Source organism: Cuculus canorus, chromosome 5 (assembly GCF_017976375.1).
Source record: "Cuculus canorus isolate bCucCan1 chromosome 5, bCucCan1.pri, whole genome shotgun sequence".
NCBI classification, from domain to species: domain Eukaryota; kingdom Metazoa; phylum Chordata; class Aves; order Cuculiformes; family Cuculidae; genus Cuculus; species Cuculus canorus.
The window spans coordinates 64,472,427-64,485,197 of record NC_071405.1 but is presented as its reverse complement, the minus strand read 5'-3'; the positions used below and the strand labels follow the sequence as shown (position 1 = coordinate 64,485,197).

At 39.5% G+C, this 12,771-nt stretch overlaps 1 protein-coding gene across 4 annotated transcripts in view; it reads right to left on the bottom strand.

Annotated features, from left to right (window-relative positions):
• The window catches only part of NPAS3 (neuronal PAS domain protein 3), a 605,022-nt gene that overhangs the window by 509,744 nt on the left and 82,507 nt on the right, over positions 1-12,771 (bottom strand). For 2 of the 4 annotated variants that reach the window (XM_054068725.1, XM_054068727.1), the window contains exon 2: positions 9,342-9,431. The exons of the other annotated variants lie outside the window; for them this stretch is intronic. In XM_054068725.1, coding sequence (XP_053924700.1) covers positions 9,342-9,431 — 90 coding nt within the window. The remainder of the gene's footprint in view (positions 1-9,341; positions 9,432-12,771) is intronic. 4 annotated transcript variants of the gene reach the window in all.

The following is a 12,771-nucleotide window of genomic DNA, read 5'->3' as shown; positions in this document are numbered from 1 at the left end:
ACTCAGGTGCAGGACCTTGCACTTGGCCTTGTTGAATGCCGTGAGGTTCACACAGGCCCACACCCCATCCTTCCAGTGTGACAACTGCTCTGCTCAGCTCGGTGTCATCTGCAAACTTCTCTCTTCTTCCCTTCTTCTCTTCTCCAGGCTGAACAACCCCAGCTCTCTCAGCCTGTCCTTGTATGGGAGGTTCTCCAGCCCTCTGATCATCTTTGTAGCCCTCCCCTGGACCTGTTCCAACAGCTACATATCCTTCTCATGTTGAGGATTCCAGAACTGCACAAAGTATTCCAGGTGGGATCTCACAAGAGTGGAGTACAGGGGCAGAACCACCTCCCACATTGTCCTCCAGTCAGTCTTCCACAGCTAGAGCTTCACATCTATTGTGGTGAGGCACCTAGGGAGGCATGGAAGAGGAGGGGGCTCGTTTTCTGCCCTGTTGGTGGACTTGCTTCCACTCACTACTTCCATATAACAACAACAATAATAAGTAGCAGAGTCAACCACCATCAGGAGGCTATGGAGCTGCTTCCCTAGGCATGGAAATGAGTCACCGGAATTTAGCAAGGGAGGTGGAAAACTATGCAGGACACTTTTAGGCCAGGAGACACTAGATCTATGCGCAGCAATTCAGCAGCCCCAGAACTCCACAAAGATGTGTACGAGCCCTGGCTGGGAGTCAGCTGTGGAGGAAGCACACTGCAGTATCACAGCCAGCTACGGACAGCTACATGAAATTAATTCTTTCAACTGCTGCTCCATTCCCCACAGTCCATTTAACTGACTTTTGTGCAGAGGTAGGGGAATTTCACCTTTTATACAGATGCAGCTGGAAAGACTTTACACACAAATTATTCCCAGTACACGACGCATACTCTAAATAGTGCAGCCTGATTAAACGGTACATGATACAGCATCTTAAACTACTCTGCATCACAGTCTGCAATCTCAAAGATGGCACAGACCCAACGTTGCTTCTGAAACAGTAAGACAAAGTTCAATGCAACTATAACAGGCAAAGGTATCTACTTCATGAGTGTCCTTGCTGCTCAATGAGCAGAAAACTTGGAAGCATGACAGATTGTGCCTCTCCTCCTTGTTGATCAGAATTTTTGTTTGGTATTTATGAGAACTTCACTCCCTATTTAGTAGAAAAACCAAGGGCAAACCCTAATTATATAATCTGTGGCCGATATGATATTGTGGTGATGGTGTTTTTTTTAAACAATAACACAAGATTGTTTTATACTTAAAAATTACATAAGTTAAAAATTGTCACCTTCCTATTGCAGTCTGGAAGAAGTACGCTTTGCTCTCCCGTTGTCTTTTCCGCTAAAATGATTGTATTTTCTTTCTTTTCTAAAGTGTGTGTGCAGTTGTATGCACATATGTGGACATATATATGAAATGGAACTTAAGGACCATAAACACCTGCCAAAAATATTATACAATAAAAAAAATAACTTTACAGAATGTAACACAAGTCTTGTTTTCTTTATGCCAGTTTGAGATGATGCAGACTTTGCTAAATCTTTCCATGCTTTAACTGGAGAAGTATTTGTCTTAAAGGCAAAGCAAATCAGTATAAATACTTTAAATTGAGTATAGATTCTGGTAAAATTCATTTATGATAGTAATAACAGCAGCTTTGCCCCAAGAATTAGTTCTAAATAAGAGCATCATTTGGAAGCGAGATTAAAATAATTCATTTAGGAGGAGAAATAATGCAAAATAGTTCAGAATTTCAAAAAAAAAAGATTTAAAAAAGGGGAGGGGTATGCAAGGCTGGAATTCACTAGTAAGCCATCACTACGGATACACAAATTTTCAATGGAAAATTGTCTTCTGTATCTCAACAGCATCACTATGCAAAACAAGCCTCACATTACTTTAAAGAAAGGCTGCAGCCATCTCGTACTGCTGCGAGTAAAGAGAGTGTGCTCATGACTCACTGCTCCTATTTGGTTGCAACTTATCAGTGCCGGCAGCCCTAATCTGCTCCCAGGCATTATGACCAGCAGCTCTGAAATATGGATTAAGCCTACCCCAAGTACTCAGTGCAGGGAAAGAACTCCTTGAGCCCTTTATTCCCTACAGAGTACCTGTGAAGGAGAATAAATCAGTGATGTGAAAGAAAACATAAAATCCTTCCCAGTAAAATTTGCAGATGACACAAAAGATAATAAAATGGTAAATACCGGGGAGTTGTCAGTTCCACAGATTGCATAGCAGTCTGGGCTCACCTGAATAAGATGTGTTTTAACACAGATGAGCACAAAGCTCTCTATCTAGTAAGTAAGAGCATAGATTCCAAACAAAGACAATATAATAACCTAGGAAGAAGCATATGGATGATGGTGGATAACCAAATTAATATTAGCCTACAGTGCAATACCCTGACCAGAGCAGCAAAAGAGATCCTTTGATGTACAAGGAAGTAAACACAGAGTAGCAATAAGAAAGGATTATATAAATCACTGCCGATGTTGAGACAGAAAATCTTTCCATTTCAAACAGCATGTAACAACACGGTTCCAGTTTATATCTCTGATCCCTGAGCACTACCACAGGAACAACCAACGGGCTATTCAAACTAGGAAGGCTTCATCAAACACGTACAAGCGGTGTTCAAATTCTCAGAAACTTCCCTCGCTAAGAATGAGAAACTCGTTTCAAAGAGGAGGATAAATGATCACTGGGTTACTGTCTACAAGTATCTAAATGGGAGGGGCTGGGTAGGAAAGGTGAGGGGTATTTGAATATTAAAGGAGGAATTTTCAGCTTCTCGATGCTGGGTTTGGTATATTTCTGCTACACAAAAGTTAGAAAAATCCAAACTAAATATAATAACAATACTTTAACTAAAGAGTAAGTACAATTCATTTGAAGAAAGGCAGGATTTTCTTTCACCTGAAGTTCTTATATTCAGCATTTTTCTGCTAAAAAGCACCAGAAGTTACAAGGCTGTTACTACCCCATATAGTTCTTTTAAAACCAAAAGATGCAAAGCGTTGCAACTCTACTTTTCAAACCCACACCTAAAATGCTCTAGGATGACATTGTTACTGCAACCCACAGCACTTCATATGAGCTTTAACGGAAGGTATTTAGCTAACTCCTTACATTTTGAGGGATAATTCTTTCCCTTCCCACCTTCACTCAAGTTGTGCAATGATTGTATAAACTGTTAGTAAGCCAAATGAACTTGTCAACTTGCTCACTAACCCAAGTAATATTTTGGATATACTTGGTATTAGAAGTTCTGTATTTGTGCAAAGCAGCAAGTTACTGAAAGATCATGGGAAAACCGAAATCTTGCTGAACACACAGAGCAGCTCAGTCACAGATAATTTGAATTGATCTCTCCATTTCTGAAACCGGTAACATGACTCGGGGCATGGGGGGGACCTACGAAAAAAAAAAACCACCAACCCCACTCACAAAAAACAAATACAAAACACAAAAAGAATCTTCCATATCTGAAATGAAAACAAAATGCAAAACCAATTTCTGTAGAATATCATAAAGCCTCTCTTAATGGGGAATTAGAAGACCATGACTAATATCTTGCTGAAAGGGTGCGGATAAGGGACCTGAAAACCCAGACAGTTTAACATGGATTGAGCGCAAGACAGCAAAAGGTAATGACCTAATTGGTCAATTGACCAATACTAAACACACTTCAGCATTTAGCTCAGAATAGATATTACAATTAGATACCGCAAAGCTTAAGTGAATCTTCAAAGTTTGTACTGGACTACAAACTGGATAGGATTTTGTAAATCTAAACATGGCTTTTTATCATTCAGTGGAAGAAAATTTTCAGGCAACACGTATACATTGCACCTGTTCTCTATTCAGGAGACACTCCATTGGTCTCAAAGTAAAAATTTAAAGCCAGTGAAACATCTAATGGTGTCATAATAGAAATATAAGTATGACAAAATTTCTGTTATTGAAAAATTATATTTTTTGAGTGCTGTTCTCTCAAATGCTCCAATCAGCCAAGAATTAGATGTTCAACTTAATGCTAGCCAGTGATTATTAATCATTTTAAAGTGGCACAGCTGATCTCATTTCTTATCCAGAGAAAGCCCACGCTTATGTCTTACATGTAAGGAGATACTGGCTTACTTTTGGATGTGTTTTAAACTTTATGTTAAAGACTCATCTTCTTCTTCCTGCAGAAGACATCTTGAACAGCTCAGCACAGGGAACCCATAGATATGGTCAAAGCCACACAAAGGTGAGAGCAGATGTAGGCAACTCTAACAGGGATAAAGTTTTGCCAGGTAGCCTCACACTGTAAGAATTAGATAATTTATATATTAAAAGGCCTGTAATATGAGATAGCAATGACTTCTCTGCTATTTGCCCATAGAGAATGAATTTGTTTATTAGTTTTCAATATTTCCTAGGAGGTTGAATTTACGCAAAGAGGATGCACAGAATCTTCTTCAAATACACCTATTAAATTCACATTGTGAGGAGAAAAATCAAGATGTGAAGGGAACGCTACCCCAAACAAAGATCTACTGTGCAAGATGGGGCTCCTCCTTCCTGTTTTACGGGGATCAAACTAAATAGTAGCTTCTTCAGTACATTCTCTCTTATTTTAAGCCCTAAACATGGGATACTGAAGTCAGTATTGGCAAAAAGCTCACGTACCCTACAGCATTAGCTTGAATAAGAGCCCTGTTGTCCTACGTTACATGGTTTTCCTGTTTCAGACTACTATCTCTTTTTCTCAGCTATATCAGATGAGTCAGGATACAAACAAAACATCTGAAAAATGTCAGATATAAGTCAATTTATCTGCAACACCGCCCCTCAGAAGCAAAGATGAAAAAGATAATGACCTTTCAAGTCATTATCAAATTCTCTCTGCTGCTTAAATGACTACCCTGACCTGAACCTGCAGAGGATTTTAACCCACTTTCACAAAGTTGAGGATCTCCATTTGGAACTATTAGCTCCTCCCTCCTCTGCAGGTCTTTTACTGCTTTGTCCACATTAAGGCAGTGATGAGCCCTGCAGACCACTTCAACAACCCAAATAAGTCCTTCATCTCCCTGTGTTATACATCTGGTTGAATTCCATCACTATAAACCTTAGGAGAGCTATTTGGCCCACGAAAAGGTTTATATTCTCAGTTGTGTTGTCTACTAGGGGCATGAAATTTCTTGGGCGTACAAAGTAGTTCTAGGGCTTTTTTTTAATCCATTTTATTAATAAACAAATCTTAATCTAAGCCTTAGAGGATGACAGGAATGACTTAGCCTTGTGCCACCTTTTCTTAGCTGTACAAATATTTATGGTTTTTAGTCAATATATAGTCTGAGGGGACCTTATTTTGGTCTGTTAAGTTTGGATGTTTTGTGCGTATACAGGCTCAGGATGATAACATGTATATGACCAAGCTACACCTTCCAGGACAAACAGCTCCACTTCTTCGACTGAACTTGCTTTCTGTTCTGTGCTCAGTTCGCTAACTTGCAGAGAAAAGAAGGAAAAAGACCTAATAATACTACAGCTGTATTTCTGGGATTTATGTAAGCATATTCCATATTTATTCCATGCTCTTGATTTCAGAAGTACCAGTACCTTGCTGTAGAAATTTTCCCTATCTCCATACTCCTGAATAGAGATACGACTTTTAAGTCTGTTTAGTGTGGACAGGAATAGATGATTCTTCAACTCTTTCTTTGGAGATAGCACACAACAGCCACCGTGCTAAGAATTTCCCCTCACAACCCAGGTGACACTCTCAAGGACCACTTTATGAACAGAATAACTACTAGGCTGCAGAAAAAAAAAATATCCTCTGCTTGTACACAGCACAGACTCCCCACAGACAAGCAAAAACCAAACCTTATGCTTGACACACCATTACTTCTTGTAATTTAGCAACAGTAAAACTCAAGCGTGGGCAGGGAGCTGTACTCCTCTTGGGTTATCCCTGGAGATCTTCTACCCAGGCTTTGTTACTGTTTGATACTTCATAAAGGTGAACAACCTTGCAAACCATAGATGTCTGAGCAAGCAGAAGAAAGGATTTTCAGCCTGGGTAAGAGGGGAAAATCTTGGCAGTTTGGTTATAGTGAAGTAGCTAGAATTGATCATGAAATTATTCTTTTTGTTTTCAATTTTGTTTGACATCACAAAAGAGGAACAAGGACGTTCCTGGACTACAGGTGTGAGGACAGGAAAAGAAAATGGGGAATATTCAGGAGTTGATAGACACCCCCATTCCAAACCAGTAATTGGCAGGTCTCCCTTTTTACTTCAAGATATGTCACCTACTTCAAAAAAACCCACAACGATAAAATCTTTTCAGAATGCTTGCTGTGCTAGTCTCTACCACTAGTGAACATAGAAACAACTTGTAATTATTTTCAGGCTTGCTTTAGAGCTTTTTAAAAAGCATATTTACATGCTGAGCCACCTAAAACAGCACAAATCCATGACACCAACAGTGAAGGATAATGGAGGGGAGCAGGGAAAAAAAAATACAAATTTTGCCAACAGCTTTTGAAACTGTGTGTTTCACTCTGTTCTGAGCAGGATATCCAGCAGCAATGAGACTCAATTGCAAGAGGATCATAAATAGTAAATATTTTAGTACAGAGATCTCTAGGCTATTTTGCTTAGTTTATGTATTAACTAATGTAATCATTAGTCCGGTTCCTCAGGAACGTGTGTTACAAACACCTTTATTTCCCTATTACTTCTGGTATTTATTATGATTAAAAAGGTTACTTCCCCAAATGTTTCCTGAGACTTATCCTCGAAGCAGAAAGCCATGATATGATCCTCCCAAACTTTTACAGTAAGGATCTTGATATCAACTGCTAAGTAGCTTTACACAAAATACCTTTAGCAGGTACATGGGTAAGCATAAATCCAGGAGTAGGCTTTCTACATAATACTGCTTTTAACTTTAAAAATCGTCAAGGAAAAACAGTCAAGCTCCCAAATCCACAATTATGTATCCTGTCCTACACTCTATGGCCAGACCTTAAAATTCCTTTAAATCTCAGAATAAGTAGTCCACTCTTTTGTGTCCAGAAATTATCCTACAGGAAAAAGGAGGGTACTTTCTGTCAACCACCAGTGGCCTTTTTACATCGGTTCTCTCTTTCCCAACCTAACCAGAGGAGGGGCTAAGCCCCCACAAGAGATACACATGAACATCTAGTACTAAATGTTCACATCTTGTAGCACTGAAGTATTAGCTCTGAAAGTCTTGAAAATAGCTTGATAGTTTTTTGGTCTTGACTAGTAAGAAGTTTTCAATAACTTTTTTTGTTATATCATTGGAAGAAGTACCAAAAACATCCACTAGGAAGCAGACAGAAAGAATACCTCAAAGAGCTTAAATAGCGTGGAAGAAGTACCAAGGGAAAAAGAAATCACTAATCAAAAAACACTCTACATTTTCTGTAGAAAGACCTCACTGTTATTCTTCTAAAATAATCCATGCTTTTTACAAGTGAGCTGAACTTGGCTCTGCTACCTTAAAATTCACATTTCAGATATGACAAAACAGATGTCAAAACCAACACTGTTTCATTATCAGTCTGCTTTTTGGATTTTGCCTTTTTATGAAAAGCTATTGACCAATGCCTATTTGCAATTCTATACCCACTTATAAGTGAATACCTACTATTCCATTTTGTGGTGAGCACAGCTAGCTGGTTTTAAATAGAATTTATAGTCAGTATAGTTAACTTCAAAAATTAAGACAATAAACTATTTTGCAGTGTTCACCAGAGTGAAGCCATTCCTGTATTTAACACTCATGACAAGCAGTGCCAAGTTTTCTCATTTCCACAAAGTTTCAAAATCTTGAAGTTGTTCTAAAAACTGATATAAATAGTGCACAACAAATCTGCTCCAAATGTTTCAACAAACGAATACATTTTTATGCTTATTGAACTGAAGTTACAAGAAAAGTAAAACTGCTGAAGTTAAGTTCTATGGTGCCATTTAAAACCACTTCTTCAGTCACTCTGGTCACTGCCATTATTTGGAGAGACAGAAGGAAAAACTGTGAAAAATAAATAAAAATAAAAAACCCCACAAGAAATATTTATAAGTCAACATAAAATCAGGAATAAATCATATCTCACACCTAAAATAGTCATTCAGAAAAAAACTAAGCAAGAGGTCAGATTTTCATTTTGGCCCACTAAGTTATATTGATGCTGTAATTTAATTGATAGATCTAGATTGCTCTTTTCCTCTCACTTCTGTGAATCAAAGTGATACTCTTCATTTACGCTGAAGTAACAGCTTCTGTTGTACCTATTACTAAAAGAAAAGATTCAGGAAACAAACAGCAAGTTACGGAATAAAGAGAGTGGATGAGAGAATATGAGCTAAATAATGACTATGACTGCCTTGCCAAAAAAACATTTTGTTGCAAATCAAGTACAATTCATTTTTAGAAGTTCTTCTAACAACTAAATCTGTTATATACAAGATTATAATGATAACACAAGACTAGAGCGTGAAAAGTAAACACTAAGTGACAGAAAGCAGTTTCAAAATCCAACAAGGCAACAGAAAAATCATAATACATTTGCAATATATCAATACAAAAATATCTAAAATATACCTGTCATATATATATACACTTTTCAACAGATTATTAAATCCTTACTACAATAAAATGGAAACTTCACTGAATGCAAAAGTAACAGAAGTCAAGCATGTTGCATTTGCCTGCCCACAGCAATAGCACTTTTGTCAGAAGCGCCAGTAATGATCTTGAGTTACGCACAAAAGCGCGCTCTGTTAGGGCAACGGACAAAGGCAAATGACTGCAAAGCAAGAGGACTCAACTTCAATTTAACTGTCCTGTAAGGTACATACTAATTAGCAGCACAGCTATGAAATCCTAGCTAGCATGTTAAGTCTGCTACATGACAGTATAATTTGACTTCTTAAAGGATTATGCAAATTACAACTCATCATTCCATTACACAACTGAAAAAAAGTGACAGCTAATTTATACATAACACACCTTTCAAATCCCTAAGAAGTGAAGCACCTGTGCAATACATTTTGCCTAGATATTCTAGCATATACATTCTTGTTTATTGCACTGTATGGAAGCACATCTAGATTTAGTGAAGTTATAGGGTTGGGGTTTTTTATTTGCTTTTTAGCTTTTAGAGCACAATCCCAAAGAATTAAACATATTACTGTCCCTGCTATAGAGGTTTTGCACACAAGTAGAAGTGTATGGTTTTAACACGTGTACTTTCTGAATAGCAGGAGAGCACGAGCACTAAATGCACGAGCTAGAGGCAAGACTCACACAGATTTCAACATACTTCTGGTAGGTAGATTCACAGTAGATTCCGTCATATCGGTAGATTTTCCTACATTCTGATTGGTTGGGCAGAGGATGCTGGACAGTTATTCTGTAGAGGCATCAAAAACAGATAGACATGACTAGAGGTTCTCTACAGGTAACTGTAATGCAGGACAAATCAGTATGTTGAAATTGATTTTTTTTTATTTTTATTTTTAAATTAAACACCTTTCTGGTCTCTTTAAATCAACTGCCTTGTGCACACAACATCCAGAGTTTCCACTTTTCAAAATTTGCACTGAGAGTAAACTAAACTCCAGTTCTCCACATGAGTGGTATTCCCGTTACCCCTCCTCCCCCACCCCCATGAAATAAAAGCAGAAGAGCTAAAGAATTTTATGAACCAAAATTATACTTCACATAGTTTGAGTACATACAATAGTGCTTACAAAATTGATTTTTTTTTTTATTGTTTACTGTTACAATCCTTCCTCAGGCAGAACATCCATTTATATCAGCTGAGAGTTTGTCCAGACAAAGACCAAATAACCCTCCAATTCAAAATGTCAACAGCAATTCTCACATTTGCACAGAATGAGGATGTTGTGGCATTATGAGGACTGTGATTGAAGGTGCTCAGCACCATCTGAATAATGCCATATGTTCTCGGATCGACTGAAAGAAAATGAAAGTGATTGGCACCAATCAGGCAGTGCGCAGCATCTTGTAAAATCAGGCCCTAAAAGATTTGTCAATCATTCTATTATTCATCTTTCCCCAACTCCCTATTAGCACAAAATATAATTTGGCTATAAAAATTCAATGTTGTTTTTAAAATATACTTGGGAATTGCACACAAAACAGTAGCCACCAATTTTCTTTTTTTTTTTCCCCCACTCCCTCTTCTCTGGATTAAAAACAGGTTTTAGATGCTTTCGTATCTTCTACAAATTAATACCTTTTTCCCCTTTTAATATAATGGTAGTTCACTAGAGTAAGTATAAATTATTTGAGAAATTTTAAAAGTTTTTCAAATGTAGAATTTTAGGTTGCTGGGTTTTTTAAATCTTCTTGTCAATATAGAATTATTTTTATTATTATTAACGGTATTATGTCTACGTAGCTCTAAGCTAGTCTTGCTTTTTTAGAATTGCGTATTTGTCTTAACAGCAATTTGAGACTGGGTGTTTTAGAAAAGAAAAACCATTATCATCATCCATCAACAAGCTTTACAGGAAAATGGAAAATCATCTACTGTGGAAACTGAGGCCTTCCTCAATAAGACCGCACCTACGTAAATGTCAACTGCACACCATTTCGTGTCTTAACAGACCCTGGTCCCTTGCTCATTTCAACTGAAAACCTCGTCTGAGCGCACCTCAGCGCGGTTGTCAGCCCATGGGAACCCAAACGCAGGAAGGAGGAGAGAGCTACATGATGAAGGATAGACCAAAGACTTCCAAATCCTAGGACATTCCTGTATTCACCAGTTAAGGCATCATCAGAGAGTTATTTATAGTGATACCCAAGGCTCTCAAGTTAGATGCCCGAGCACCACACACAGCACACTAGGAAAGCGAAATATCGCTTAAAATCAGATTTGCACCACCAGTGCTATCTGCAGGGAGCCACGCGAAGTAGAAAGGAAAAATTACAGAAGAGAAGAGCTTCTTCTTCACTTTGATACGGGCATTTCTGGGTGACCCAAAGGTGAACTCAAGCCTCAAAATCTTCAGTGCACCATCACATTAGCTGACCCATGCTTTAACTTATCTCTTTTGGTCTTGTGTCCAAAAAAAGTTAAAAGTGTTTTCACAGGGCTTCAGCAAGGACACAGGAGAACTAGGCTCTCCATGCCTTTCAGCGAGAGGAGGCTCAAATGCACATCTCCCCCAGCTCCAAAGATTGCCACAGACTGCTTGATAACTGTTCTAAAGTGAAGGACATGGGGGTTTCTTCGATAAAATAAATGAATAAATAAAATCTGCATTCATTGGATAAATGCAAGCGAGCCAGTGGGAACCTGTTATATTGAGAGCCATTAAAAAAAGCATAAGCGGTCCTTGCAAAACCTATCAGAATCCTTCCCAGATGAGTGCCCTCATAATGTGGCTTCAGAATTATGCTCTTTCTTCCACGGGTTCTCTGGCCAAATGAGCCTTGAATAGTAATACCGATTATTGCTATTACTTGAGTAGTTAAACAAGTGGAGTAGAATATGGCTCACTCCAGAAAACCTTTATTCTGAAGTTAAGTACGGCATTCTTCTGGGAAGTGGGAGATGTGGGTTTGAACACACTTGTGATGAACTGGGTCCTAAGTAAGTATTCACTGCATCAAGCTAGTACAGAATACCTGTCAGCTGGCTTTTGTTCGTTGTAGCTGTTACAAGTGCAGTCCTTGCTCTTTTTTCAAACAGATGACAAACTGAAACACAGGAGGTTCCATCTGAACAGCAGGAAATACTTTTTTTACTTAAAGGTTGACAGAGCACTGAATCATAGAATCATTAGGTTGGAAAGGATCTACTGGATCATTGACTCCAACCATTCCCATCAATCCCTAAACTGTGCCCCTCAGCACCTCATCCACCCATCCCTTAAACCCCTCCAGGGTTGGTGACTCCCCCTCTCCCTGGGCAGCCTCTGCCAGTGCCCAATGACCCTTTCCGTGAAAAATTTTTTCCTGATGTCCAGCCTGACCCTCCCCTGGCAGAGCTTGAGGCCATTCCCCTTTGTCCTGTCCCCTGTCACTGGGGAGAAGAGCCCAGCTCCCTCCTTTCAGGTAGTTGTAGAGAGCAATAAGGTCCCTCCCTCAGCCTCCTCTCCTCAAGGCTAAACAACCCCAGTTCCCTCAGCTGCTCCTCATAACACCTGTTCTCCAGCCCCTCACCAGCTTAGTTGCTCCTCTCTGTTCACGCTCCAGAGCCTCAACATTCTCCTTGTGGTGAGGGGCCCAGAACTGAACACAGGATTCGAGGTGCGGCCTCACCAGTGCCGAGTACAGGGGGAGAATCCCCTCCCTGGTCCTGCTGGCCACGCCGTTTCTGATATAAGCCAAGATGCCATTGGCCTTCTTGGCCACCTGGGCACACTGCTGGCTCATGTTCAGTCACTGTCAACCAACACCCCCAGGTCCTCCTCCTCTGTGCAGCCTTCTAGACAGACTTCTCTTAGTCTGTAGCACTGCACAGGGTTGTTGTGCCCCAAGAGCAGGACCCGGCATTTGGCCTTGTTAAACCTCACGCTATTGGTCTCGGCCCATCGATCCAGCCCGTTCCGATCCCTTTGCAGAGCCTCCCCACCCTCCAGCAGATCCACACTTCCACCCAGCTTAGTCATCCACACTGGAATAGGTTACTCAGAGATTTTTGCGGAGTTTCCACCTAAGGAGTCAGTCAACTTGCACCTGGCATAGCCCTGGCAATCCCGCTCCTGGAACACAGAGTG